The sequence below is a fragment of the Canis aureus genome, chromosome 35, assembly GCF_053574225.1.
Source record: "Canis aureus isolate CA01 chromosome 35, VMU_Caureus_v.1.0, whole genome shotgun sequence".
In the NCBI taxonomy this organism is placed as follows: Eukaryota; Metazoa; Chordata; class Mammalia; order Carnivora; family Canidae; genus Canis; species Canis aureus.
Window position 1 is genome coordinate 24958108 of NC_135645.1, and position 26593 is coordinate 24984700.

A 26593-nucleotide genomic window follows, 5' to 3' on the forward strand; every position below is an offset into this window, starting at 1 on the left:
CAATAGTAGCTATCCTAATGGGTGTAAGATGGTCCCTTTCGGTTTTGTTTGTTTGTTTGTTTGTTTGTTTTAGATTTATTTATTTATGTGAGAGAGAGAGAGAGAGAGGCAGAGATACAGGCAGAGGGAGAAGCCGGCTCCATGCAGGGAGCCCGATGTGGGACTCGACCCCTGGTCTCCAGGACCAGGCCCTGGGCTGAAGGGGGCGCTAAACCCCTGAGCCACCCGGGCTGCCCGTCCCTTTAGTTTTTTTTTTTTTTTTTTTTTTAAGATTTATTTATTTATTTATGATAGAGAGAGAGAGAGAGAGGCAGAGACACAGGAGGAGGGAGAAGCAGGCTCCATGCCGGGAGCCCAGGACTCCAGGATCGCGCCCTGGGCCAAAGGCAGGCGCTAAACCGCTGAGCCACCCAGGGATCCCCTCATCCCTTTAGTTTTTAAAGACACATGTATCTGCTCTCATCTGAGAGACACATCTACCAGAATCTGTCACTATAGCCTTCTGGTAGCTGGCTGTTTCTCTTGTCTCTGGTAATGACAATAACTAAGAAATAACTGATAACTTGCTTCTCTTTCTCTTTCTCTTTTGAGGCAAGCTATGATCCTGAGCCCTCCAGTGGTAGTTGCTTAGACAGCTGAGAACTTTTATCCTCTGCCTTGAGTCAATATGGCTTAATAGCTCAGATTGTGGACTATGAAGCCAGATGCTTGGGTTATAATCCTGGCATTGCCATTTATTAGATCTGGGACAAGTTAGTATGGCACAGTTTCTTTAGCTATAAAATGAAGCTAATAATAGAGTTACTACGAGGAGTAAGTAAGTTAATACATAAAAATACTTAAAGTGGTTTCTGGTACATGATTGGCACTCTGTCAATAGTAGCAATTGTTACCCCTCTGTTGCACACCCTACTACTACATCCACTCTTCCAACTACTGTAGAAGATAGTTACTATTATTACTTACTATTTTATAGGCACAAAAGCTGAAATTTAGAGAGGTTAAATAATTTATTTTAAGGTGACCAGCTGTTAAATAGAAGAGTTGAGATTTGTTCTGAGTCTGACCCCAGAGCCCTTTCCTAACATGTTCTATATTGATGACTCCAGTTTGGGAGAGCGAATGACATGGACAGCTTCACTTTTGATGGGGGAAGGGCAACTATTATTACTAGTAGACCATTGGAGACTAAAGTAAACATACCATCAGTTTTCCCCCCATTGTGTCTCTCATCCCATGAATAAAGAGCAGATGTGAACGTTGCTGCCAGCCACTCACTTGTTAGATGAAAAGTGACTTGGCCATGATCATCACAAAATTAACTTTTAGGTCTTGGTGATTTTAACAGGGCATGTGAAATGTAAGGCTCCACAGGGTTCATAAACTTTAATTTAGAAGTGCTTTTGATTCTAATAAAAATCTATTTTTACTTGCAGTAAGATAGTAAAGAAAAAAAAATCTCTGGAAGGGTTCTGGATGCCTTAAAGGAAAATTTGATTAGATGGTTTTGTGTTTCCCTAACACAGATGAGAAACTTCTGAATACACTGGTAAAATGGAATGATGTGCCCCACTTTTTATTTAAATTCCATTACACTTATCTCCAGGAATTAGCAAAAAAAAAACAAAACACATTTTTCTGCTAATAAAAATCATTAAGAGTTATTTGGTATCATAAAAAGTAACTTACTTGAAGATAAAATTTATCCTGATACAAATACTGTTTTTGAAAATGGAAGAAAGCATCAAATATTCTATGTAACTCTCTGTTAAAGAAAAATAACCTTAAGTCTTACTCCATAGATATTTTGTTCTTCATGATAGGGAATAACATGAACATTTGTATTTTTAGAGTTACAAAGACCATTAAGGAGAAAGCTTTTCTGAAATAGAGTAAAACATGATTGATTTGCGTTCTTTGTTAGCCCTGTATACTTAGTATTCATTGTATTCCATATGGATTAGGATATCTGTCTTTGCTATATCTATTATGGAGGATTTGTTAAATTCTTGCAGTACGTAAAGGAGGATATTTTAAAACAATTTAATGATTTTTTGTCTGCAAATGGTGCTACTAATTTCAGGTTGGCCTTTTTCTCCCTTATGTTAGACACCATGTCTCTTCCCAAGATCCACCTTTCATCTCCCTGCCAAATGCACTTCTGGAGCACAGGCATCTTCCTCCCACTAGCAAGTTAGTCTCATAAGTCTGTAAATAAACTGAGTGTCTTCTCATTTCCTTGCCTGCTAGTGGATCACCAGTTTTTGGCCGGGGACGTCATCCTGGTCTTCTGGGTGTATCAATGAGAAGAAACCACCTTTGGGCTAAGCTTCCTTCTCCCTCATAAGACTATCTTGAGATTGGCCCTCAGGTCAGTTCAGTCTTTCAACCCATCTCCTTAGTTTTCCATTCTTCTTTATTCCATTTCTTTGCCCCTGAAATAGCTCCATTGTTTTGCAGCCCTTAAACCCTGACGACCTTTACTCATGAGACTTTTTAGGACTGTTTGCCATCAACCCATCATTCCATTTCTGGGTTAAAGCTATTCTGATTTCCTCATTGGTTTTACTACTTGTAATTCGCCTTCTTCATAGAATCGTCAAAATAACTTTTCTAAAATACTTACTTTCATACCACTTTCTCACTTAAGGACCTATAATGTCTTCTTATTGCATATTAGATAAACTATAAATACCTCTTCCTTATATGTAAAGCCCTATGTCATTTGACTCTTCTTCAGTTATTACCTTAGTTTCCTTTACTAGTCCTTGAGTAGATTCTCTGATCTAGTCATGCCATTTCTATTATCCCAGCTGGTCTTGTCCCCCACGTGTCCCAGAAAACACACACACACACACACTCTCTCAAAATACCAGTTTTCTCTCTACATCTGAAACTAATGATGTACTATATGTTGGCTAATTGAATTTAAATTTTTAAAAAAACACCAATTTCCTTCTGTCTATTCGAGGAGGAGAGCCCATTCCTCTTGGGATGTCCTTTGCTATTCAGATTCCATTCCATTAAAGTTGATTTCTTTAAAAATCATCTCCAAAAAGCTGTCTGTTGCTCAGTTTCATCCCAATGGAACTTCTCAATAATCTTGGAATATATAATCTTCTATGGAATCTTGGAATCCCAGGGCTGGATTCAGTTGTAGCTCATATCAGCTTTAAGCATTGCCTCCCACAGCAGCTTTAAGAGATTCATCTTTCATTCTTCCTTCCAACTTGGTACTGGACTAGCACTCTGATGGCTGTGAATGAAAGATAAAAGAAGGTGCCTGTTCTTAAGAACCTTAAGCCCTTTCAGATATGGGAGACAGAAACAGGTCAGTTACAAGGCCTTCTGTACAAGGCAGGGTGATCACACGGGAGAAGGTGACTGACACCGAGCAGTAGGGAAGAGGAGGTGATGCTTGAGCTGTGTTTTGAGGGGTGAGGAGGAACTATGCAGGAGACATGTCAGAGCATTCCCAGCAAAGGAGCAGCATGGAATGGTCTTTCACTTTCTGAATCTAGCGTGCGTCCAGTCTAGTGTGCATCCAGTCAGCACTACACTACCTCACAATGACCTGGAAATTAACTTCTTGTTTGACAAAAATCTCAATTTCCTCCAAACAGATGATGATTTATTTTTAAAAGGAGAAGGGTCCTATTTTCTGTGGCTTTTGTATCCTTCACATTATCTAGTAGTATTGAATACAAAGTAGGTGCTATTTTGTGTTTTGTTTTAACATAAAGGAATGCCTCAGACTCATTGTGATGATGGACTTGCCCTGCTTGTCTAGCACTCTGAATTCCAACGATTTATTCTTGCTGCCTGTGTCTCCTGTATCCATTCTTCTGTTTTCTTTTGTGACCAATACTGTGTGCATACAAGATGATTGGTCCATATTATGGAAGTCTTTAGCTGTGGAATGAAAAAGAACTAACTGGTCTAAATGGGAGTGGAAGCTGTGGTCTTGAGCTTCCAGATTGATGGTTTAAGCAAGTGAGTAAATCAGCCACAGGCTGGTGACACTTGCTTATGGAATGGTTCGAATAATTCTTTTGTAATATCCTAGACATAAGTTATGATCGTTTTAAGCTTGATGAGTCGTCCCATCGGGATTCTTTCCTTGTCAGTGATGCTTTTTAAAACCTTTAGGTTCTTGAAGCAAGTCTGCCTCTGTTCTATAGCTCTATTCACCACTATCTCCCCTCAGGGAATTTGGCACTAGCGTGGCAAACTAAATAGTATAGAGTATTTGAAGATTGGTTTCTTGTGGAGGAAGAGAGGTTTGTGGCAGTGTTTTTCTTTTATGATGGATGTGATAGTGTGATAGATGAAGCAGCTGTTTGTCCCCTAGTATCTTCCCTTCTTCCATGTCAAGAGAATCCTAATTTTCAGCCGGGCATGTTGTTACCCTGAATAAATATTCAATTTCCCTCACTCTCCTGGTAGCTTTGGGCAGTGTGACTAAATTCAGAGCAATACGATGTGGGAGGATGTAATGTAAGCAACTACTGGCTTGAATTCTTTAATTAGGGAGCCTGCCCTCCCCTTCCTGATTTTTTTCACCTTCCCACTGTGGAATATATCTGTGATGGTTAGCTGTCCTGGACTTTGGGGATGAGGGCAACACCTTTGGGATGGAAAAGCAGCTAGATAGAAGGAACCTGGGGCTCTCACTAGAACTACCACATGAGCCCTGGACTGCTGATGCTTGGAACTATTATGTCAAAGAGAAATAATTGTCCTGTTTAAGCTGTGATTATTGTCGGTCTCTGTTTCAGAGCTCCTTAGTATACCAGGGGATAGAAAAAGTATGAGGTTCAGTGTCAGTTGAGTGATATGAATAAGATGAGAAACATACTTTTAAAGATATTTAATAAGTCTTTTTTTCAAATCAGTACAAAAATTTAAATACAAAAATGATTTGCTATTGACAAGTCTCAAATCTATCATGGAAACTCAAAAAAAAAAAAGTCACCAGTTTTTTATAGAGCACCTTTCATGGTTTTCTATAAAATATTTGAGAACAGTCACCCACTATAGACATTCTTTTCCTCTGTGGGATGTCATACTGCATTAAAATTCTGTGTTTAAATAACATAATGCCAGTTTGGTCCATTTCACATGGAAAAGTTCTAGTTGATTTTGAATTAAATAGGGATTATAACACTATCCCTAGACTTTTGAGCATGTGGTTGTTTCATCTGTTTTTACACTAATGTGTTAACATGATGTGCAACACTTAAAAGGGAAACAGACACATAGATAATTATTTAAAATTCTTTTTTTAAATTATATGGAGTAATTCATTTAGCTCTGAGATTAGCACCATTGTAGAATACACAGTATCTGGCATAGATTTTGCTCCTTCCCTATCTAAAAGTTAGAAGCATATGCCTGATAATATACACACTCACGCACATTATATATATATATATATATATATATTTATATTTAGGCAATTGAGTAACAACCAATAAATAAGTTGGAAGGTATTTTTAAAAGTGAAATTTGGTCTTAACTAAAGAGGTACTGTCTTTCATACCTGGTGGAAATAAAAAGCCCATACATGTACAGATAAATACGGATTTATGGATCAGCTGATCTGACTTGCTTCCAAGCCATTTCAATGCAGCTATTCAGCAGAAGGAGCCTAATGGATCCCTGTTGCCTCCATAGTCATCAGTCCAAAACCAGCATCCTCAAGACCAACCTGAAGGATGTTTGACCATATAGATGCTGTCTGCTTTGAAAATGAAGTTTGGGTCGGAAAATGAAGTTTGGGTCAGAAATCTTTTGATGGGAAAAGTTTGTCATAGAATTAGCAGTGCCCTGGTAATGAATTCATTTCTCTTAAGAAATCGAGAAGAAAAGGTGCTCGTATACCATATAGGGGAAAGACACCTATTAGGCTGAGGAGAATTTTCTTGATGGTTAAAATGATTCAGATTTGACATAGACACATTTCCATGTGTGTTTATACCGTATTTATTTGTGTATTTTTCCACCTGTACCTTTCCCCTCAATTTCTTACTCTTAATTTTGAGGAACAGAACATTCTACTACCATAGCCCCACATTATTTCCCACAGTGGCTTTATAGTATCAGCAGCAGACTCATAGCTGACTGAAATAGTTTGCCCACGTTTTGAGACCAGATTTGAATGCCCGCAGCAGTTAGTATGTACCTAAGTGAAAACCTGGAAGGATACTTATTTTTCTCTTTAAACCTATATTGACTCTTGCCTTGCACTGAGTATGAGGTGCCCGAAGTACGGGCTCTTACTGCCCTCTGACATTTCAGATAGCTCTTCCACAGGTTGCTTCTAAAGAAAGAGTTCTTTTCCTACAATTTTAGTACCTACACTAGGAAGTAGTATATCCCATTTCTAAATTTAAAACTTCAGAAATCGTTTTTTCTTTTTTCTCTTTTTTTTTTTCCCAAAAAAACTACTTTCCTATATAATTCTGAAACTCTGAAACTTTTTTTCTTCTCAAATAAAAGATGGCTTGGATTTTGAAAATTGGCTTTGGAACCTCAGACGATATGCCAACTTGCATATATCCTGTACCAGGAAATTTCTTCAAAATTCAGTAGCTACTGAAAAATACTGATCACCCCTTCAAGAGCGAAACCTCATTGTAGTCATTTGTATGGTAGGCAAAGGAGGCGGATTTTTATATGCATGTAAACGCAATTAAAAATTGCTATTAATAATGAACATTCCACAATACTGGAAAATTATTTTTTCCTTGTGACTTCCACATGTTTTATATTAATTGGGTCATTGTGGAAGTTACATGGTGGGAAGAAAAAAAAATTACAGAAAATGAAACAAAAAGGATCCTCGAGAAATAAGTGAATTAATTCCTGCTCCTGTCTCCCACCTGGTTTTTTAGCTCTTGTCTTATATCCCCCAAATGGCTCATCCAGTGCGAAGCACACAGGGTTTGCTGAGTAAATAACACAGCAGGCAATTGGCTCATTTGTTCTTTTAGAGACACGAGATAACACAATTCTGAGTAGGACTCATGTTGATAAAAGACCTGGTCTCTGACAGGCAGGAAATAGCCCTTGGACTAACACCCTACTGCTCCCCCTGACTCCTTCCCATCGGGACTATAACACAGCAGAACTGCTTCCCCACCTTCCCTGACAAAACACCCTCCCATATACAGAGGAAATTATGCAAGTAAATACGGTATATATACTTGTTATCATTAACATTTCTTTAAGCCATATTTATAAATCTTTAAACAATGTGAGCAAGTGACTTTTCATTAGCTATGATCTTTCATACTGAAATATTTTGACTGATCTGAATAAGCAGGTTATCATGGAAGCATATAACAATACAACAGCTAATATGATTCCAGTGGGTACAACACAAGTGTCAGTACTTGATACATAAATCTATCCCATCATTTTTAATTACAGGCTGCTATGCAGAGCATTTAACATGCATCTTAGTTTTTATTTGTACATGATGGTTCAGATTTTCACTTAAATATGACTTTCCAACTATATAAATGTTTTGAAGCAATTATGTTTTTCATTTGGATCTTTTCGGTGCGTCATTTTCTTTTCTTCTATTAAATCTCTCTTTCTTTTCTTTTTTTTTACATGGGATATAATAAATATCCTGAAAAGGAGGAATGGACGTACTGCCCCGCATACAGTCCTGCAGCCTGTTCTGAGGGCAGTTGGAGGAACACTCGGTCTCCGGGCCTGAGCAGCAGCACCGCACTCCCAGATGCCTGGTCCAGAAAGCCCTTTTTGTACTCATCGTACGTGTACATCATGGGCTCGTTGTTCTTGAACAGAGCAACCCACACATTGCCCCCCTTGCAGTGAACATGGTATGCAAAGTAGTAGACCCCAGGGACCTCGCAGGTGAAGATGCCCGTTTGTGGGTTGTAGTTCTGTCTGCCGTTATAGAGCAGTTTGTCAAACTTCACTGGGGCCCCCACAGGTGGGAAAGGCGCAGTCAGCTCAGCTGTGAAGGCAGGCATCTCGTAGGCTGGCCCTCCGTTCTTGCCTTTCTTAGCCCCATAGGCATGGGGGGGTTTCACTCCATCGATTCCCAGCCCCATATCTGGCAGATACTCTCCATGGGGTGGTGGTGTCGGGGGCATCACAGCTGGGGCCCCTGGGGGCCCTGGAGGGCCTGGGGGCCCTGGAAGGCCCGGCTGGCCTTGAGGACCAAGGGCACCAGGCTTCCCTGGGGGCCCATGAAGTCCTGCTACTCCAGGCTTCCCTACTCCAGGGAACCCAGGGGGCCCTGGGATGCCTGGTTCCCCTTTTGGGCCTGGCATTCCAGGTGGTCCAATGGGCCCACTGGGGCCTGCAATCCCTGGGATGCCTGGAGGGCCCTGTAGACCCTGATCCCCTGGGATTCCTGGTTCTCCCTTTGGTCCAAGCAACCCTGGAGCCCCAGGGAGCCCTGGTAACCCTTTGTGCCCAGCTTCCCCCTTGGGCCCTATGGGACCTGGCAAGCCCCTCATGCCAGGGGGCCCTACTTCACCAAGGAAACCTGGCTTTCCTGGGAAGCCTTGAAGCCCTGGCTCACCCTTGGGACCTGGTGGCCCCTGTGGCCCTACAATGCCACCTTCTCCCTTGGGTCCGGGAAAACCAATAGCACCTGGAGGACCCATAGGACCTGGGATCCCAGGCAGGCCTGGCTCTCCTGGGGGGCCCCCCATTCCAGGGGCACCGACTGGTCCTTTCTCCCCTCTTGGTCCTAGAGCCCCAGGAAGACCCCCTATGCCCTTGTCACCCTTGGGTCCTGGGAAGCCCGGTTTCCCAATCCCTGGAAGGCCTGGAGGTCCTGGCAGCCCTGGCAGTCCTTGCTCCCCTTTGCCACCTGGAAATCCTGGCTGGCCAGGGATCCCATCCTGGCCTGGCTTTCCAACTCCAGGCATCCCAGGAGGCCCTTGAACTCCTGGGACCCCAACAGGGCCTTGGGGCCCAGGTTCCCCTGGAGGACCTGGCTTTCCCAGGGGGCCTTGGGGCCCAGGGAAGCCTGTCACTCCTGGTTTACCCACCCCGGGAAGTCCAACAGGGCCAGGGGGGCCATGCATCCCTGGAGGACCCTTTAGGCCTGGCAGACCTGGCATCCCGAAGCCCTTCTCTCCTTTCGGACCCTGAAGGCCTGGAGGTCCCGGGGGACCTTTGGGTCCTCGCTCTCCCTTTGCACCTGGCTGCCCCGGTAGCCCTGGCCCACCTGGTTTTCCAATGCCGGGAAGTCCGTGAGGCCCTGGAGGTCCTTGCGGCCCTGGGATCCCCATAGGCCCGATCTCCCCTTTGGGTCCAATGTCACCTTTTGCCCCTGGCATTCCCATGGCTCCTGGCTTTCCTGGCATCCCAGGCATACCTGGTTTTCCAATTCCTGGGTATCCCTGTGGCCCTGGTTTTCCTTTGGTTCCAGGTATCCCATGACCTGGTAAGCCGGGGGGCCCCGGGGGTCCTCTTGGGCCGGGTTCTCCACGGGGGCCTTGCTCCCCTCGTAAACTGGCTAATGGTATTTCTAGTAGGAGAGAGGGGACAGAGAGAGTGGGGGGGGGGGAAGAGAGAGAAATTAGTATTTATTATTCCTTATTGAAGAAGTCATGACGATCACTACTTAGTTCTGACACCTCAGCCCATCACTGACTGAGAGGAGAGACCAGGAACCATGTGTTCATCTTCCAGGACTCTGATATCAGGACTTACACAGCAGTTAAGCTAATAATTGCTTTGTCCTGTTTGAAATACTATTTAGAGAATGGGTATCTGTAGCTGCTCTTATCAGCACTGGTTCAAGTTAAATAAAGCTAAAAAGTAATGAAGAAACATGTTTCCAAGTACAAAACTCCCAAGTTTCCTTATGGTTGTGTTCATTATGAAGATTTTGGAAAATTCAAAAGAACGGTAAAGAAAAATCAAAGTTGCCTATAATCACCTGACATTTGTATGTATTTCCATGCCATGTGTTCTAGGTGTGTGTATGTATGTGCGTACACGTGCATGTGTGTGTATTTTAAACAATGGAGTCATTCTCCATTTTTATTACTTTTTTTTACTTAATGCTATATTTTTCCACATCTTTGATTTTTTTTTATATAATAATTTATGGCTAAATAATATTTTCTCTTGTGTTGAAATATAGTCTAATGATAGTAATTATCATGTAGATTCAGGGAAGAATAGAAGCATTTTATCTTGTAGGTGGTTTAATAACATCTTCTACATGGCGCATCTGGGTGGCTCAGTCAGTTGAGTGGCTGACTCTTAATTTTATCTCGGGTAATAATCTCAGGGTCATGGGATCAAGCCCCACCTAGGGCTCCATGCATAGCAGGGAGTCTGCTTGAGATTCTCTCCCTCTATTCCTCCCCTGCTTGGATGTGCACACATGTACAATCTCTCTCTTTCTCTCTCTCTCAAATAAATAAATCTTAAAAAAATAAAATAAAATAGGGATGCCTGGTGGCTCAAGCAGTTGAGCACCTGCCTTCTGCCCAGGGCATGATCCTGGAGTCCCGGGATCAAGTCCTACATCGGGTTCCCTGCAGGGAGCCTGCTTCTCCCTCTGCCTATGTCTCTGCCTCTCTCTGTGTCTCTTATGAATAGGTAAATAAAATATTTAAAAAATAAAATAAAAATAAATAAATAAATAACATCTTTCCCATCAGTCCTCTAGACCAAATATGTATGCTTAGTATCTTTAATGTGCTATAGGATTTCCAGAGTCTCGTGGGAATTCAAATTTTTAATAAATTATTTCTCATTTGCAAATTAGGTTTAAAACAAGAGAAGTGAATAAGATACTTTAAGTTGACAAGCAGTGTGGAGAAGGAGTTGAGCTGGAAAGAACAGAAAGTTCTTTTTGGCCTTGAAATGAGGTCTGGACTGGGCCACTTCAGTGTCTCTGCTTGCCTCTCTGTGCAGTAAGGCTAATACGAGCATACTACATGATTAGATGATAGATGTGAGAGACATTAGGCTTTCACAAATGATCAAAATACAAAGCACATCTTTCTCACTATGATTATGCTGTCTTTCAGAGCAAAACAATTCTATATAGTAGTAGTATCTTGTATACTACTGAAATGAAATGAAATGAATGATAGTTTTATTTTAACCAACAGTCATATCTGAATCTTGACCATTATATTTTTCACTGAGCTACTCTCAGGGAACAAATGAACCATAGAACTCGTATTCTTAGCAAATGCTCCCAATGCAGTCTGGTTCCCATCAGAATGAGTTCAGGAAATGCCAAAAGCCAGGCAGGCCACTTAAGAAAGGAAGGAAAACAAATAGTTGAGATAATCTCCTAAGTGGACGATCAGCTCCTAAAGAGAAGAAGATTGGGGATACCTCATTTATGCTAGGTTGATATTCTAATGCTATTAGGGTATGTTCTTTCTAAGCAGTGAATTATGCAGCTACTATATCAAGAGTGTCTGGAGCAAGGTCATATCTTCTCATCAGGAGTCCTTGGTGTCCAGCACGGTGCCCGGAACATACCCTGCTCCTAGCTAAGGTTTCTTGAATGACCAGTTATAGCAACTCAAAAGTTTGTTACTTACCTATGCCTTTGATTTTCTCAACAAATCTTAACTTTACAGATGAAGAAAAAGTAGTTTCAGAGAGGTTTGTTTTTTGTTTTGGGTTTTTTTTTTTTTTTTTTAGTTGAAATATAGTTGACATACAATATTATATTATTTTCAAGTCTTTCATTTCTGGCCTCTAGGTTTCTTAGCACCAAATCCACTACTACCCCAGAAGTAGAGCTTCTTGCTTTTTCAGGGACCAGTGGGAATGACCTATGTTTCCTCAAGGGGAATTCTGTGCTGATGCAGTTCCTTTCCTACAAATACTAGGTTTCCAAGAATCCAGATATACCTCATGAAGTTTGAAAAGGTGTCTCTCAAGTGATAAGCATTTTGTAGGTGTTGAATAATGAATATGGCAGGAAAGCCATGGGAAAAATCTTCATCTCTACCTGCAGTCCTTACCCTTCATAGTCTCCTATCAGTTTATTGACTAACAGTTGTAATAGCTTAATTAAAGTGCTCTTAAAAACACTGGCATTTGTCTAGCACCTTGTTCACAAAGTGCTTTCAAATACATATATATGTATGTGTATATATATATACACACACACACACACACACACACATATATATATATACACACACAATGTTCCTTACAACATTGTTCTTCTACCTCAGAAGACTGACTAGTCACCTTTTTAAATTTTGAGTTATCCAGAGATTTACTGAAACAGAAACAAGTTGGCCAGATACTCGCTTGGAAAAAAACAGTTTTAATGGTATTCAAAAATATATTTTAAAAGGTATTCTAGCACAAGTTTTCTTTGTACACTAGATATGCTGTAAACTTTTTTGTAAATATTTTAAGGGTGTCAGTTCTTAAGAACTAGAAGTTATTCCAAATCTATCTTGTGCTCCTGAAAAACTGCAGAAAAGCACTTGAAAGCTGTTTCTTTAAGATACGGATTTCTTTTTTTATTCTTGCTGGTAATATATTGCTGCACCGAATTATGTGCGATTTTTCGCTCAGGATCATGATGCTGCGAAATTTCATTGATAACCTATCCATCTCTAGTTTCAACCATCTTAATCAGAAGTGTCCTTTTTGAGTGAGTGTCAATCAGAGGGAGTGAATCCAGATTGGTTTTCTTCAGGTTCAGGGAAGAAAAGTTTGGAAGAACAGAGCAATCATGCTCTCCGTGCCTTCCAGCAGCTTCCTGTAAGATTGTCCCCTTTTCCCCCCACTGCTTTAATCCCCCAGCATCTGGCCCAGCTTCTGACACAAAAATAGATGCTCATTAAATAGTTGCCAAACTATTGGATAGATAGTTTGGTGGAATAGATAATGAATAAGGGAATAGATAATGAAAAAGAGAATAAATATAGATTTGTGCCATATAATGCTGTTAAAATAATAAAGCACAATGCAAAACAGTAATTTTGTTTGTATTTTTAGGTCTTGAACTTTCCAAGGATAGAGTTAAGAACACAGTAAACAATGAATGTCAGTAACACATTCTAAAATAAAAATTTCTAAAATTTAGCTTCTCCCCCTGATCTTACAGTTTCAGATTTTGGAAAGCTGCTGTTTTGTAACAGCACAGGAATATGATATGATGTTACCTTTGCCTTTCTTAGGTGCCGCTTCCTTGCCCATTCTTGGCACCGGCTGAATTTCCTTCATGTATTGGGGCAGATGTGGATACTCTTTGCCATACTGCACGTGGGGCAGCTCCTTGCCCATGCTAAGGCCGTCTTTGCCCAAAGGCATGTGAGGTACTTGCTGGCCCAGAGGCTGGTATTGTGGAATTTGCGGTGGGATCTGAGGAGGAATTTGTGGTGGCAGTGGCTTGATCCCATAGTAAGCACCAGCCTGAATGAGCCTGACGGAGCCCAGGGAAATGGTAAGCAGCACTCCCAGCAGCTGCAGAGGGCCGGGCGGCGCAGCCATCACCTGTGGGAGGAATGAATGCACCAATATGGTGAGAACTAGCAGGCCACATGACAGGTTTGGTTAGATAAAAGAAACAGTCTTTATCATCAGAACGTCACCCATGGAAGACAAATGAAAAGGAGGAGGAAGACCGTTACCTCTCAGTAGGAAACAAGCAAAAAACAGAAAGGAGAAGGAACTGTCAAATGAAAGCAGTGGGTGGGATCATAAACCATGGGAAATACTGCTGTATTGTATCCCTAAATATCAATCCTGCCTTCTTCCATAGTGTTGGAACTCTTGATTTTTAGCTGGAACAGAGCAGCCCAGGATAAAGATATTTCAGCCAGGTGTGGCGATGTGACAAAGTTCTCTCCAATTGGATGTAGTTGTAATGGGTACAACCTCTGAGAAGAATCTTGAGAGTGGCCCTGTTTTTCTTCTTCCTGCTGGCTGAAATGTGGAAATGTTGCCTGGAAACAGACCAGATGCCTTGGACCAGCAAGTGATCTCTGTGTACTGAGCATGGTGGAGCCAACAAGGTAGAAGAAACCTCAGCCTTGGTTGAATACTAAGGCCCCTAGTAATCCTTACATTTGAAATTTGTTTATATAAGAAAGAGCTAAAGGTTTATCATCTCCTTTAATCACTTACTTTGAATGTCACACATTTGCACTAAATTGAATCCTAATAGATAAAGAGTACATTGTTCCAAAGGAGGCAAACTTGGCCAGCCAGGCTTTTGTTAGTACGTGCCAAAATTCTATTCTAAGTGGAGATAGAAATTGATAGGTTTTATGCAGGGGTTGAGACTTTGCATCTGCCCTTTGGGTACTTTGGTATGGTCTCAGATAAACGTAAGAGTTAAAGAATGAGCAAACAAAACTGCAGAAGCCTTCTGAATTGGGAAGGAGGTACTTCATGTGACAGCCCCCAAATATTTTAAAACTCAGTATCATAATTATGTACATACAGGAATTACATTTCATTCTTCTACCTGAATACTCTAGGGTCATTGATTTAGAATTTGCCTAATTGGACCTGGAGTCCACTGAAGTTGGTCTTTATACTGTTAGAAAAGAAAGGAGTTTACAAGGCAAACTAGTATAAATAACATAACGATGTTTAACTACTCACTAGAATAATTTGTACAAGCCCTTTAATAGCATCCTTTGCAGTTTAACAGTTAATAAGAGAAATATTAATGGGGCTTATTTATTTGTAAAAAACAACCTGGATCAGACCTCTGGAAATGCCGGGCTGAAAACCCGAAAGTCCAGGGAGCTGCAGTGCTCACAAAGGCCCACTAGAGGGTGAGTGTGGTACACATTGAAATCTCCCTGGTACTGTCCCTACCTAACAAGGGGCTTCCCACACCTTCTTAAAGGTCTTGATGAAAATCTGAATCCTCATTGAAGGGTCATCATCATGCTGGAGAAAGAAGTGGCAAGGTTCTCACAATTTTTAAGGTAAGGACATTCTGGAGAACTTTGAATAAGCTATCTCTAAATAATTTTAATTTCCATTCTGTGAGTTTGTTTTCTTTGCTTCTGCCTTACTTGATTCTGGATCATAGTTTTCCACCCCTTAGAAAATATGTGTTGACTTTGCGACATCCTATTCGAGAGTAATGCCAGGAGTGTGAACAGGCTACAGGAGAACTGGTTAATAAAAAGCACCTAAGAAAATATTTAATGGAGTCTCTACCAAAAAATTCACTGCTTTACAATTTTTCTAAATATACTAACTAGTCATTTTTCCCCAAAAAAATCTGTCAGCAAAATGATTTATAAAGCTTTCTCCATTTCATAAATCAGAACAGTCTCAAGAACTGGTTGATTCAATTGTACTCTAAATAATACATGTGCTGGTAATTGGGGGGAGGTAGAGGCAGTTATTTTCTGTCTTTCTAAGAATGATTAATTATCATAAACCTTTTGGAAAGAGCCCCCAAATTAGTAATGACTTCTACTCAGTAATAGTTTTATTTTAGATGGGGACAAAAAAAAATCTGTTCTAAGTACTCAGTGATAAATTTATTGACCACTTACCAAACACAATGCTAGACCCATCCAGGGATTACAAAGATAAATATAATTTGGTCAATGGGCCCTGCACCCACAGGGCTTATACTTTTTTAGTAGGTGTGACAGATGTGTAAACTATTAATGAGTAGCACGGGATATCCAGAAAAAAGTAAATTTCCTACCCTCTTCTGTCCAGTAACTTAAGTCCGTTCCCTTTGAAGCAACAACTTTCCCCATTTTCCTCATGTTTCTGGAGGTGTTCTAGGAATATGTACATACACTACACACACCTTTAAAACACAAATCACAGTATACTATACACCCCACTGTTCCTTACTTTGTTCATGCAGAAGACTAGAACTTGAGACATTATTTCTAAGTTTTGTATATCTGAACAGACCCCTTAACTTCTTCATTTGTGTTAATGAGACACATTGTTCTTTAAAGTCCTTACCATTCAATGTCTAAGGCAGTCACTAGAGAGCTAAAAATGTTAATCCATACCAGAAATACACGGTAATATCCGGTAATGTATACGCTGGGACTTAATTCCATCTTTGGGAGTGACTGAATTTATTTACTAAACCCTAAGTTTGTGGTGATGTCTTTAAGAATAAGCTAGGATGCTTGGCCCTTCACCCTTCCATCAATTCAGCGATTGTGTTGGATTATACTTAATAATCTTTAAACCAGGACAATCTAATGAAACATTGGAAAACTGGAAGAAAGAGAAATGCCTGGAAGAAGACCAGTTGAATACCAAAGGCCCAGTGGGATCTACTTTACTACAATTATTTCCTCTTGTAGGCTTGGCCTTTCTCTCCTGAAAACCACCTCCTTAGGTCTGCCATCTGCCATTTCTCTGGCTCTTTATTTAAATAAACTTTGTTCAGTTTTAACTTGAATATTTATGTAGGGGCCCCGATTAGAATTTACCGCTTGACTTACCCTTACTAATTTCCCTCTTGTCCCTGAGGATATTTTTGGTGGTCAAAGTGGTGTGGTGGTTCTCCCCAAATCACTCAAAAGAACATCAGATTTGTGTAATGCTGTACAAACACCTGGCGGGAGGAAGGAGCCTTGGAATTTCAGCTGGGAAAAATGGTAATAATGGGTTTTCTTTCCCCTTTTTCTGAGGATGCAGGACACATAATGGGGTGAATTCTAGTTGATGTTTTCTTAGATTTCTATTTGATAATGTGTGTATGCACGTTTGACTATACACGAACATAAACATGTATAATGTGTGTGGACAGTGGATCTTTGCCAGTCAGGCCAACTTAGTGATGGGTCTCATGTCATTAAGGGAGAAGCCTTTAGAAGAAGCCAAAGACCTGGATTTCGGTTGTACCTCTGCCATTCATCATGTGGCTTTGGGCAAGTCCCTTATCTTCACTAAGCCTCAGTTTCCTTCCCTATAAAACAGCAACTATAAAAAAGAAATTACAATCTCGGCCTCTCCCACAGAGCTGTTCAAGGACACGAATGATAATATGAATTATTTTTTGTAAGCTGAAAAGCACCGCTCAAATTTAAGTTATTATTAATGGAGTGTGACCAAAAAGACAAATCAAAACCAACTGAAATGTCAAAGACTTTCAAAGAAGGATACTAGCCAAAATAAATGTGAGGTTAACTGCAGTAATGATAAACCTAACATGAATAAAATAATAATGACCATTAAAATGTACTTGTTAAAAATGGCAAAAAAGAACAGCTGAACTAGGGCAGTTACTCATTCTGGTGTCAGAATCACCAATGCTAATCATTCTGAACAGCCCTAAATGGTTCCCTATATTTGGGAAGGGCTGCAGTGAGTTTCAGTTTCCTCATGTGACCCGTAATGTATATAGCAGAATAATGTGATATATATTATTTTAGACGCTCCTCAGCATTTTATTTGTACATTTATCCCCATGAGATGTTGGCTTGCTGTGCAAAAGAATGTTTAAGTATTTAAACCTTCAGTTCTTGCCCTAAATCCAACTTTCCTTTTCACATGGCGCTAACACAGTGCGCATGTCTGCCTGCTACCGTGTGTTTGTGTGTGTGTGTGTGTGTGTGTGTGTGTGTGTGTGTGTGTGGTGTAGACAAGCCTCTCTCATCTGCTGCTTGACAGTCCCTCACACAGGATTTGTAGTTTCTCAAGGCCTCAGATTTTTTTTTTTAAGATTTTGTTTATTCACAAGAGATACAGAGAGGCAAAGACATAGGCAGAGGAAGAAGCAGGCTCCATGCAGGGAGCCCGATGCAGGACTTGATCCCAGAACCCTGGGGTTACAACCTGAGCCAAAGGCAGATGCTCAACCACTGAGCCATCCAGATGCTCCATCAAGCCCTCAGATTTATCATCTTTGAAGCAAGGGGAAGTTAGAATCCTACTCCTGCAGTATTCACCAGAATTGTCTTCTTGGCTTTCCTATCCATGCCTCTCAAAGAATGTTCTCTACTGTTTGCATTTCTCAGAGCAATTCATTCCTTAGCTATAGATATGTGAGGAGTGCCTACTAATTATTACAAACTGTTATGGGTACTGGGGAGAGAAGTGAATTAGAGAGATGAGGTCCATGATCTTATTGAACTCACATTCCAGTGTGGGGAGATGGGCAATAATAAACAAAGATAAATTTTATAGTTTTAGATTTGAGTGCTGTGAAAAAGAAAACGAGTGAAGGGCTGGAGAATGACTTGAAGTAAAGACACTATTTTGGAAAGGGTGATGGCGGGAGATATCCCTGAGGAAGCAAATTTTGGATAGAGATGTAAAAGTTGAAAGCCTTGTTTGTCTCTCATGATACAATACTAAAACAAACAAAAAATCCAGAAAGTCCGATATATCACAATGATAGTTATAGGTGACTTTCCCTAATGTAAACCATTGTTTCAAAGCTTTATGCTTCATCTATGTCTGTCCTCATTTTGACCTCCTTATTATATCCTTTTTTTTTCCTGGAGTTTTCTTTTTTTCTTTTAAATCTTTCTCTAGATTTCAGCCCTACTATGTAAGTTTGCTAGGTCTACCATGACCAAGTATCTTAGACTGGATGGTTTAAACAACAGAAGTTTAGTCTCCCCCCAGTTGTGGAGACTAGAAGTCAGAAGTCAAGATATTGGCATAGTGGGTTTCTTCTGAGATCCATCTCCTTGGCTTGTAGATGGCCATCTTCTTCCTATGTCTTCACATGATCTTTACTCTGTGTATTTGTGTCCTTTATAAGGACACTAGTCATGTTAGATTAGAGCCTACCCTACTGAACTCATTTTGACTTAATTTCCTCTTTAAAAAACCCCTTTTTAAATACAGTCACATTTGAAAGTGCTAGGGGTTAGGATTTCAAAATATGAATTTGGGTGGAAACACAACTCAGCCAATACCTACCGTTCCTGTAGACCAGGCCAATTCCTGCCTCTTCTGCAAAGTCTTCCCTACCTTTTAAACCATTATTATCTTCCTTGTCCTATTGAAATTTAACACAAAGTTAAATGCAGCTCATCAACCTTATGTTTTTTTCCTTTTTTTTTTTTTTGGTTCATTAAACCTCAATATGATTGTTAAGTTTGCTGAGGACAAGGAAAATATGTGATACTAGTTTGATTTTCTCAGCGTCTATTGAAAGAGCTTTATAGTCAAAACTCTTAAGGTTGATAGGGGCTTTAGAAAATATCTACTTTAGCCTCATTCTGTATTTAGAATCCTGTCTACAAGAGTTGCTAACAGAAAGCCCTCATATTTCCTACTTAGATATAATGATAGAAACATTCATAAAGCAACCTATTACCATGTCATACAACTTTCCTTTAAGATTTATTTATTTTAGAGAGAGAAAGAGCACAAGTCGGGGAGGAGCAGAGAGAAAGAATCTGAAGTAGGTTCCCTGCTGAGCATGGAACCTGACCTGGGGCTCCATCTCACGACCCTGAGATCATGACCTGAGCCAAAGCCAAGAGTTGGTCACTTAGTTGACTGAGCCATCAGGTACCCCATGTCGTACAACTTTTGTTATTATTTTTACCTAAGCAGCTGGTAGGGAAGACCCACTTTTTTTGATTCATACATGGCAGTGCCCATATAGCTTGCTTTTAATGGGAAGTGAGAAGGGGAAATTAAGAATATATCCCAAAATTGGCTAAGGCAAAAGATGAATGGTTACATGACCTGTTACTTTTATGCCAATAAGCCTACCTTAGGATCATTTAAGGATATATAACTTATTGCATAATTGATTAGCATTCAAGATATTAACAACTCTGTTGATCAGGATATGGTTTTATTGCCCTTTACTATGTTAACTAGTTTTGTATCTGACATAGCGTTATCTCAGCATTCTTTTTTATCAGCTCATTATGATAAAAATGAACCCAACTTCATAATATTTTATTTCAAACCAACTTTGTCATCATGTTAAATAAAACTTCGACATGTTCACTTGTGAATGAGAATTGTGTTAACATTTTGAAAGTTACTCTTTGATAGGGCATAAAAAAATAACCAAAAACCTAAATATAGGCAGTGTTGGATAATATGGAGAAAAAGCAGGAGAGGGTAGCTAAGGAGGTAGATGGGTATCATTTGTGCAGATGATATTCTTTGAAACCCATTTTACTATAGAAATGGAGTCTTCTGTGCTTGGATGAGCTGGCACCTGCATTTTAAAGGAAGGTAGAAGCAACTTTAAATAATAGAGGGTAGAGAAATTCTGAGGGATTTTGGAGGAGATTAAATGTGAGCAGAGTTGATTGCTGCATGGAAGAGTCCCAGAAAAGGAGATCTCCAGTGAAGGAACAGTCAAGAAAAGAAAAACTCATTTCAGAAAGGCTTTTTATATTTATTATAGGATATGTATTGTAAATCCCCTCCTTCATGTCCTCAGAGATGAAGAAACTCTAATCCTGCAGAAGAAAACCTAATTCTTTTGTGGGAATTGATTTGGGGGTTAGGTGGAAGAATGGTTCAATGCTGCTCCAGGGTGACAAGGGGCCAAATCAGTGACTGAATATGAGAAAACCAGAAAACCAGAACCAGAGCAGAGGATGGCTAGGGGAGGTGGGCCAATGAACATAAAAGTTATAATAATATTAGGTACATTTTTGAGAACTTACTTTATGCCAGCACCATGAACATACTTCAAATATATTATATTAATAATCTTGTATCCACTTACTAAGTTTTTTAAAATATTAAACCCAAATGATATCTCCCTATCCTGTATTTATAAAATTGATTATTTTACTGAAATTCAAGACTGTTCAATTCTGAGTTAAAGCTTTTAAATTCTTATTTGATTACTTTTAGGAGCCATCATCTAATACATTATCTAACAAATCTTTCTACTTTGTTTTACAAGTATAGATCTAATTATACTGTCACTTTTCTCCATCTTGTCCTCCAAATACTAGGCTACCTTTTTAATTGAAAGAGTTTCTCTGTTATATAGGATGTGATCCTGGACTGGTTCCCTTCCTTTTTGCTTCTTGGACTAGGGACACAAGCTTGAAGGCATTCATGAAGCCAGAAAGCCACTAGCGACATGAAGATGCTAAGATGAAGCCTAAAGAAATATGTTGAAATATTAGATGTTGGTCAGTCACTCCAATGAAGGCATTGGACAAGATCATCCCATAAGCACTCATTAGTTTTAATCAATCTGCCCACTTATATCTATCAGGACTGATGTAAATATAAGGTGGCTTAATTTACAGGCTTCACTGATGAATCCTCTATAACCAAGAGCAGCAAACAATCTCACCTACGAGCTATGGGTAGAGCATGATGTCACAGGGCCTACAGAAATTTGAGATGTAAATCAGGTTATATCCCCAGCTCTAGAAATGGGCCACCCACATAAACCTTCCGAAATAATCCCCACATTCCACAAATTCTCCAGAAGAGGAGATTTCACAACATTCCCCAGTAACCAACTGCAGGATTTCATAGACCTACATTTCTTAATATCTAATCTGGACTTGCTGAACTTTAAACTCATTTCCTCTTTTCCATTCTCAAAGGAGGTGGGAAACATCTGGAGAATATTTTCCTTAAAATAATAGTCCACATACTCGAAGTCTGCAATTAACTCCTTTTGTCTCTCTAAATGGAATCATGTCAGCTGCCAAATAGTTTATAAAATACTTGAGAGGACTCCTAAAAGAGAAAGTTCTAAAGTGGAATCCTTTTTTTGCTTGGTTCTGCTAGTCTCCCTATAACATGAACATATCATTGTTCTCAGAGCATAGAGCACCCAAATTCTAGTTCTGACCTAAAAAAGTTACCTATCCTGCCAAGGCATTGGTTTCCTCATTTGCAAAATGGGAACATTGGCTACATGACTTCAAGGTCCCCTCTAGTTCTAAAATTTTGTGGTAGCTGTGAACATGAATAACATATCCACACTTCATAGATAAATGATTTCATGAAAGTACATGCTCAAGCCTTTTGGATATCATAAAGTTAATTAATCTCACACTTCCAGTTATTTTTCAATATTTATCTCTCCCTTCTTACAGTTGGAGATGGAACAGGAAGATTTGAATGGTGCCCCCTCCCTGTAAGTATTCTCTGATGAAATGAGCTGCACCTGTCCAGAAACAAAAAGAAGGACCTTTTTAATAAAAAACAAAGCTTAGGAATCAAAATCTGATTTATAATTTTTCTACCATATTTAAAGACTGAATAAAAATTAAAAATTGCTTAGAGAAATCTTCTAAAAGTAGCTACAAATGATTTAAAACAACAACAACAACAACTTCTTCCAATGTGTAAGCTTAAAAATTCCCTCAAGTCACTTAGCGAACATTGATGTATGCCTCCTGTCAGAGAAATGGCAAATGAATACAGAGCTCGCATCTTGGGAAGGAGAGGAAGGTAATGAATAGTATGACAGTTATGTTTTTAGGAGGAACGACGTTCATTTTGCAAGAAAAATCGAAGATCTGAAACTTAAGGACAGTTCTATAGTAAAGTAACCTGTGATGAGAGCATCCCAAAAATAAGGTTCTCCCCATTCTGTGGGCCTGGTGATATGCAGCAAGGTCAGTTCCTTCCTGGTGATCCTGAGGAGAACTGGAGAGCACTCTGTAGAGCATCATTCTTCATTCTCTGTACCACTACAGTTTGTGTAAATTATACAATGTAAACTGAAGCTGTTCTTAAGCTGTTGCAAGGGAGAATGGGGAAGGTTCCTCTAATGTAATCCATCGAACAGGACATTGTAAAATTGCTTATTTAGAGCAAACAGTTATAATCTATTATGTAAAATATAAATTTCATGGAACGTTTGTTCACTGGAACACACTTTTTTTTTTTTCCTACTGCAAACATTTTGATCTCACCCTGAACTCTTGTCCAGGCCAATGGCATTATGGGTGAATTTCAACCAACAGAACTCAGCAATATCCTGTCACATGGATAGTTACAACTTAGCAGTTGTGTGTGTGTTTTAAAATTTTTATTTGTCTGAGAGACAGAGTGTGAGAGCGAGAAAGAGAGTGAGAGCATGAGCAGAGAGGATGGGTAGAGAGAGAAGCAGGATCCCCACTGAGCAGGGAGCCCTGATACAGCTCAATTCCAGGATCTTGGGATCATGACCTGAGCCCAAGGCATATGCTTAATGGATTAAGCCACCCAGGTGTCCAAGTTGTGTTTGAAGTACTCCTTTGTAAGTAACACATGAATTAAATAAAATAAAGTGATAAAATTATACTCATTCCCAAAATATCTGAGGTCACAGAGAATAGCAAGTCTAAACCAAGTTAGGCAAAAAGACAAGAGCATATAACATGTTCCCTGAATGGCCTTCATCTAGGTGCTAAAGTTTAAGAAGCTGGGGTTCCAGGGCAACCTCCAGATATGGGAGGGAGGGACAGGGAGGAGTAGATGGCTTGCTTATGGATTCCAATTTTCTGAGGAAGGCTGTCATATTAGAACCTTTGCCTTTTTTCCTTTTCTATAATTCTGTATGCCTTCTAGATACTTCATTATTGCTCAGCATCTTAAGAAACACTGAGAAACTAGGTGAAATTCCAATGAGTTAGTGGTTGTTCTTACAATTAAAAGTCCTGGTGTAAATCTTGAAAATTGAGAAAGTTGAAATATAAAGAACGTTGTGCTCAGTTCCCAGCCAGCATGGGCACTTCCTGGAAGCAAGAGAGAGAGCCCAGGATGTTTCTGCCAATACTTTCCTAGGATGGTTGCAAGGAAGGATTGAAAAGTATGGGAAGATCTTTTTTTTTTTTCTGTCCCATTGTTATTGGCACTTAGTACTTTATATCAGTATATCCAGAAGATTAAGTTAGCAAGCCAACTTTCTGTGTTAGCATTTTCTTTTTATTAGCAGGCTATTGTGTAGTAGATTATTCATTTTGGTATTTTTATAGGAAACTGTGAAACAAACAAAATTCCTTGAACCAAGTAACGAATCCTAAAGCCTGTATTCTCATCTGCCATAATACTAAAATATTTATTAATTAAGTTACTATGTGGTGAGTATGTGTCTTTAGGGGTTTAAAGGCAAGAGGTACAGGGCATGAGGCAGCCAATTGTTGACCTTTCTTTTTCATTTTTGAGTTGATTATTTTTTGGGTTCAAGTGTTGAAGTTTTGTTTAGCTATAATTGCTCTGAGCCACATAACCTTGAATGACTTAATATTAAAAGTCAAACCCTAGAATTTCTCTCTCACATGGGCAAAACATTAAACCAATTCAACAGCACTTGGAAAGAAAAATAATTAATCAATTTCTTCCAAAATTGCCCCCTACCCACCCACCCCCACCCCGCCCCCAGAGCTAATCTCTAGTCAAAACAGTAACTCTATTAGAGTTGTGATCTTTAGCCCTGGAAATTTCCAAATTTTAAAAGAACTAAAAAAAAAAAAAAAAAAAAAAAAAAAATCGCAATTTCTTGGTCAGTAAAAATGTGAATTTGTTCTTTCTCTGTTACACCATTCAAGAGTAGCAGAAATCATTCCACAAGACTGTTCCCAAAAGTAAATTTAAATTAAAAAATGTTTAGTTCTCAAGCTGGGGCTAAGCCTAAAACACCAAGTTGTGATAAATTGTCAGCCACAGAGAGGACCGACACTGAAATCCACCACTTTTCTACCACAGCTCCATCTAGGTAATTAGCCCATGTGGTAATATCCTGCCCTTTGAACACAGGCAGAGCACTGAAAGCAACCAAACCACAGCTATCCTGGTATTGAAAGTTCCATTTTTCTAAGGGTGGAATTTATTTTGAAAGAGAGAGAGATGGATGTGCTGTCTGGGAGGAAAAATCATAAGGTTTTCACAGTTAATTCACTAAACATTTTTCAGAGCAAATGGCAGTGGAGGGAGGAAAGGACAAAGAATTATATAATCGATGCCTTTTCTTGGGGATACATCTGTTCAGAGGCTGGGAGTGAGCAAGAGACTTTTCTTTTTATGACCAAAATTCGCTACAAGGCACAAGAATTCACAGAAACGTGGAATGTCACTGATAAACATGCTTTACCAATGTTGTTTCTTAAGGCCTACAGGGTGAAGACGAAACTGAATTGGAGATGAGAGATGGGGTATAGTCATTTCTCAGATATGACACCCTTGTGAGCTTTTCAGGGCCTCCTTTTCCTGACCTATTAAATGAGGAAAATGAATCAGAAGGAGATGGAAACCCAAGTACCTGGAGAAGCAAGGATAGGGGAGTGAAGGAGTTGACTGGCCAGAGTGTGTGATGAACTAGGGAGTCCTGCTGCATCCAGCTTCGAACCACTCACTCATACACCTAGTTTGGGCAGGTCTTCTCATTTTTCAAGAGGAACCACAAATCAGGTAACTTCTTTGTTAAAAAATTTTGGCTCAGTTCTTTTTTTTCTTAAACACTAACTGGCAGAAAAAAGAATTACTCCAGTCAGAATCCAGCCTTTAGGCTGCTGGGTACACTTTATACCAAGTGGTCTCTAACATCTCTCTAGTTCTAAAAGGCTACATGGGGGTCTCCATGCTTTTATTTGCTTCAGTTTCTAAGTACTGGCATTGTTTCTCTACTCAACATTGGTTGTTTAATTTAATTACTAAATTTAACAATCTTATATTGAAATTGTAGATGCTACCACAGTAGGGGCTAGAAATATATAAAATAAGTGCAGGTAAAACAAGGGCCTACTCTCAAGAAGTTTCCAGTCAACTGTTGAAAGTTAGATCTTGATCTACTATGAGTGTCTCACTAAAGACAAAACAGACCTTAGCCCAGGTGGGATGGATGGGTGGGTAGTGTTTTTCAGACACAGAATCCTTGAGGGACACTGTTTAGACCTAAAGGTTGAAGAATAAATAGAAATTGTCCAGTAGAAGAAGGAGAGCAATGAGTGAAGGGCTTTTTGTGTCCTTCCTCAAAATTATCTAAAAGCAGACATTGGCAACTAAAACAGTAAAAGCTCAGCTGTCTGCAGTGGGTAGGGGAGTAATGCTTAATAGTAGCAACTGTGAGCTAACTGCCTGAATTAAATCCTGATTCTATCACCTACAAGCTTTGTTATCTTAGGCAAGTTACTCGACCTCTCTGTGCTTCCATTTCCTCACAATAAATTGGGAGTGTTGATAACATTACCCATTGCCTGAGACTGAGGAGGAGATGAAGGGAATTGCATGTAAAATGCTTAGAGCAGTGCCTAGATATATAAGCACTTTATGTGTGTTAGCTGTTACTTGAAGGAGACAAGCAGGAGTAGAAGTAGTAGTAGCAGGGGGGATCATGAGCACATATTCCACGATACTTTGCTTTACTGCTGTCCTGTTTTTGAAGAATTTGAGGGTGATGATTTTTGTCCTCACTCTGCTCCAGGACTATTATGAAAATTCGTTGAGAGTCTGAAGACATTTAGGTAAAAAGAGTTCCTCATAAGTGGATAACAAGTACTGTGTCTGTGTCTCCAACTCTCAGTGCAGCCTACACCCTACCCTCTCATCTCATGTGAGCCCTAGTTCAAATGCTGGATGTCTTCCCGCTGCCCTTCCCTCCGTGAACTCACCACTGGGCAGCCTGTTTCTGTACTGACTGCAAAGGGCTTTGGCTTTGAAATTCAGAGAGCCTAAGACAGTTTTTGCAGGTGATAGATAGCAG

General features: G+C 39.8%; 1 protein-coding gene and 1 long non-coding RNA gene across 2 annotated transcripts in view; one reads left to right on the forward strand and one right to left on the reverse strand.

The window, feature by feature from the left end:
• The first annotated feature begins 1639 nt into the window (after positions 1 to 1639).
• On the forward strand, positions 1640 to 23324 carry LOC144305388 (uncharacterized). Its single transcript, XR_013372425.1, has 3 exons — positions 1640 to 14012; positions 14858 to 14939; positions 22002 to 23324. It is a non-coding gene; the product is annotated as an uncharacterized LOC144305388 (long non-coding RNA).
• Positions 4856 to 26593, reverse strand: part of COL8A1 (collagen type VIII alpha 1 chain) — a 143726-nt gene continuing 121988 nt past the window's right edge. Inside the window, exons 3-4 of the mRNA XM_077884170.1 lie at positions 13161 to 13491; positions 4856 to 9523 (exon numbers count right to left, since the gene is read on the reverse strand). Coding sequence (XP_077740296.1) covers positions 7617 to 9523; positions 13161 to 13488 — 2235 coding nt within the window. The 5' untranslated portion in view covers positions 13489 to 13491 and the 3' untranslated portion in view covers positions 4856 to 7616. The remainder of the gene's footprint in view (positions 9524 to 13160; positions 13492 to 26593) is intronic.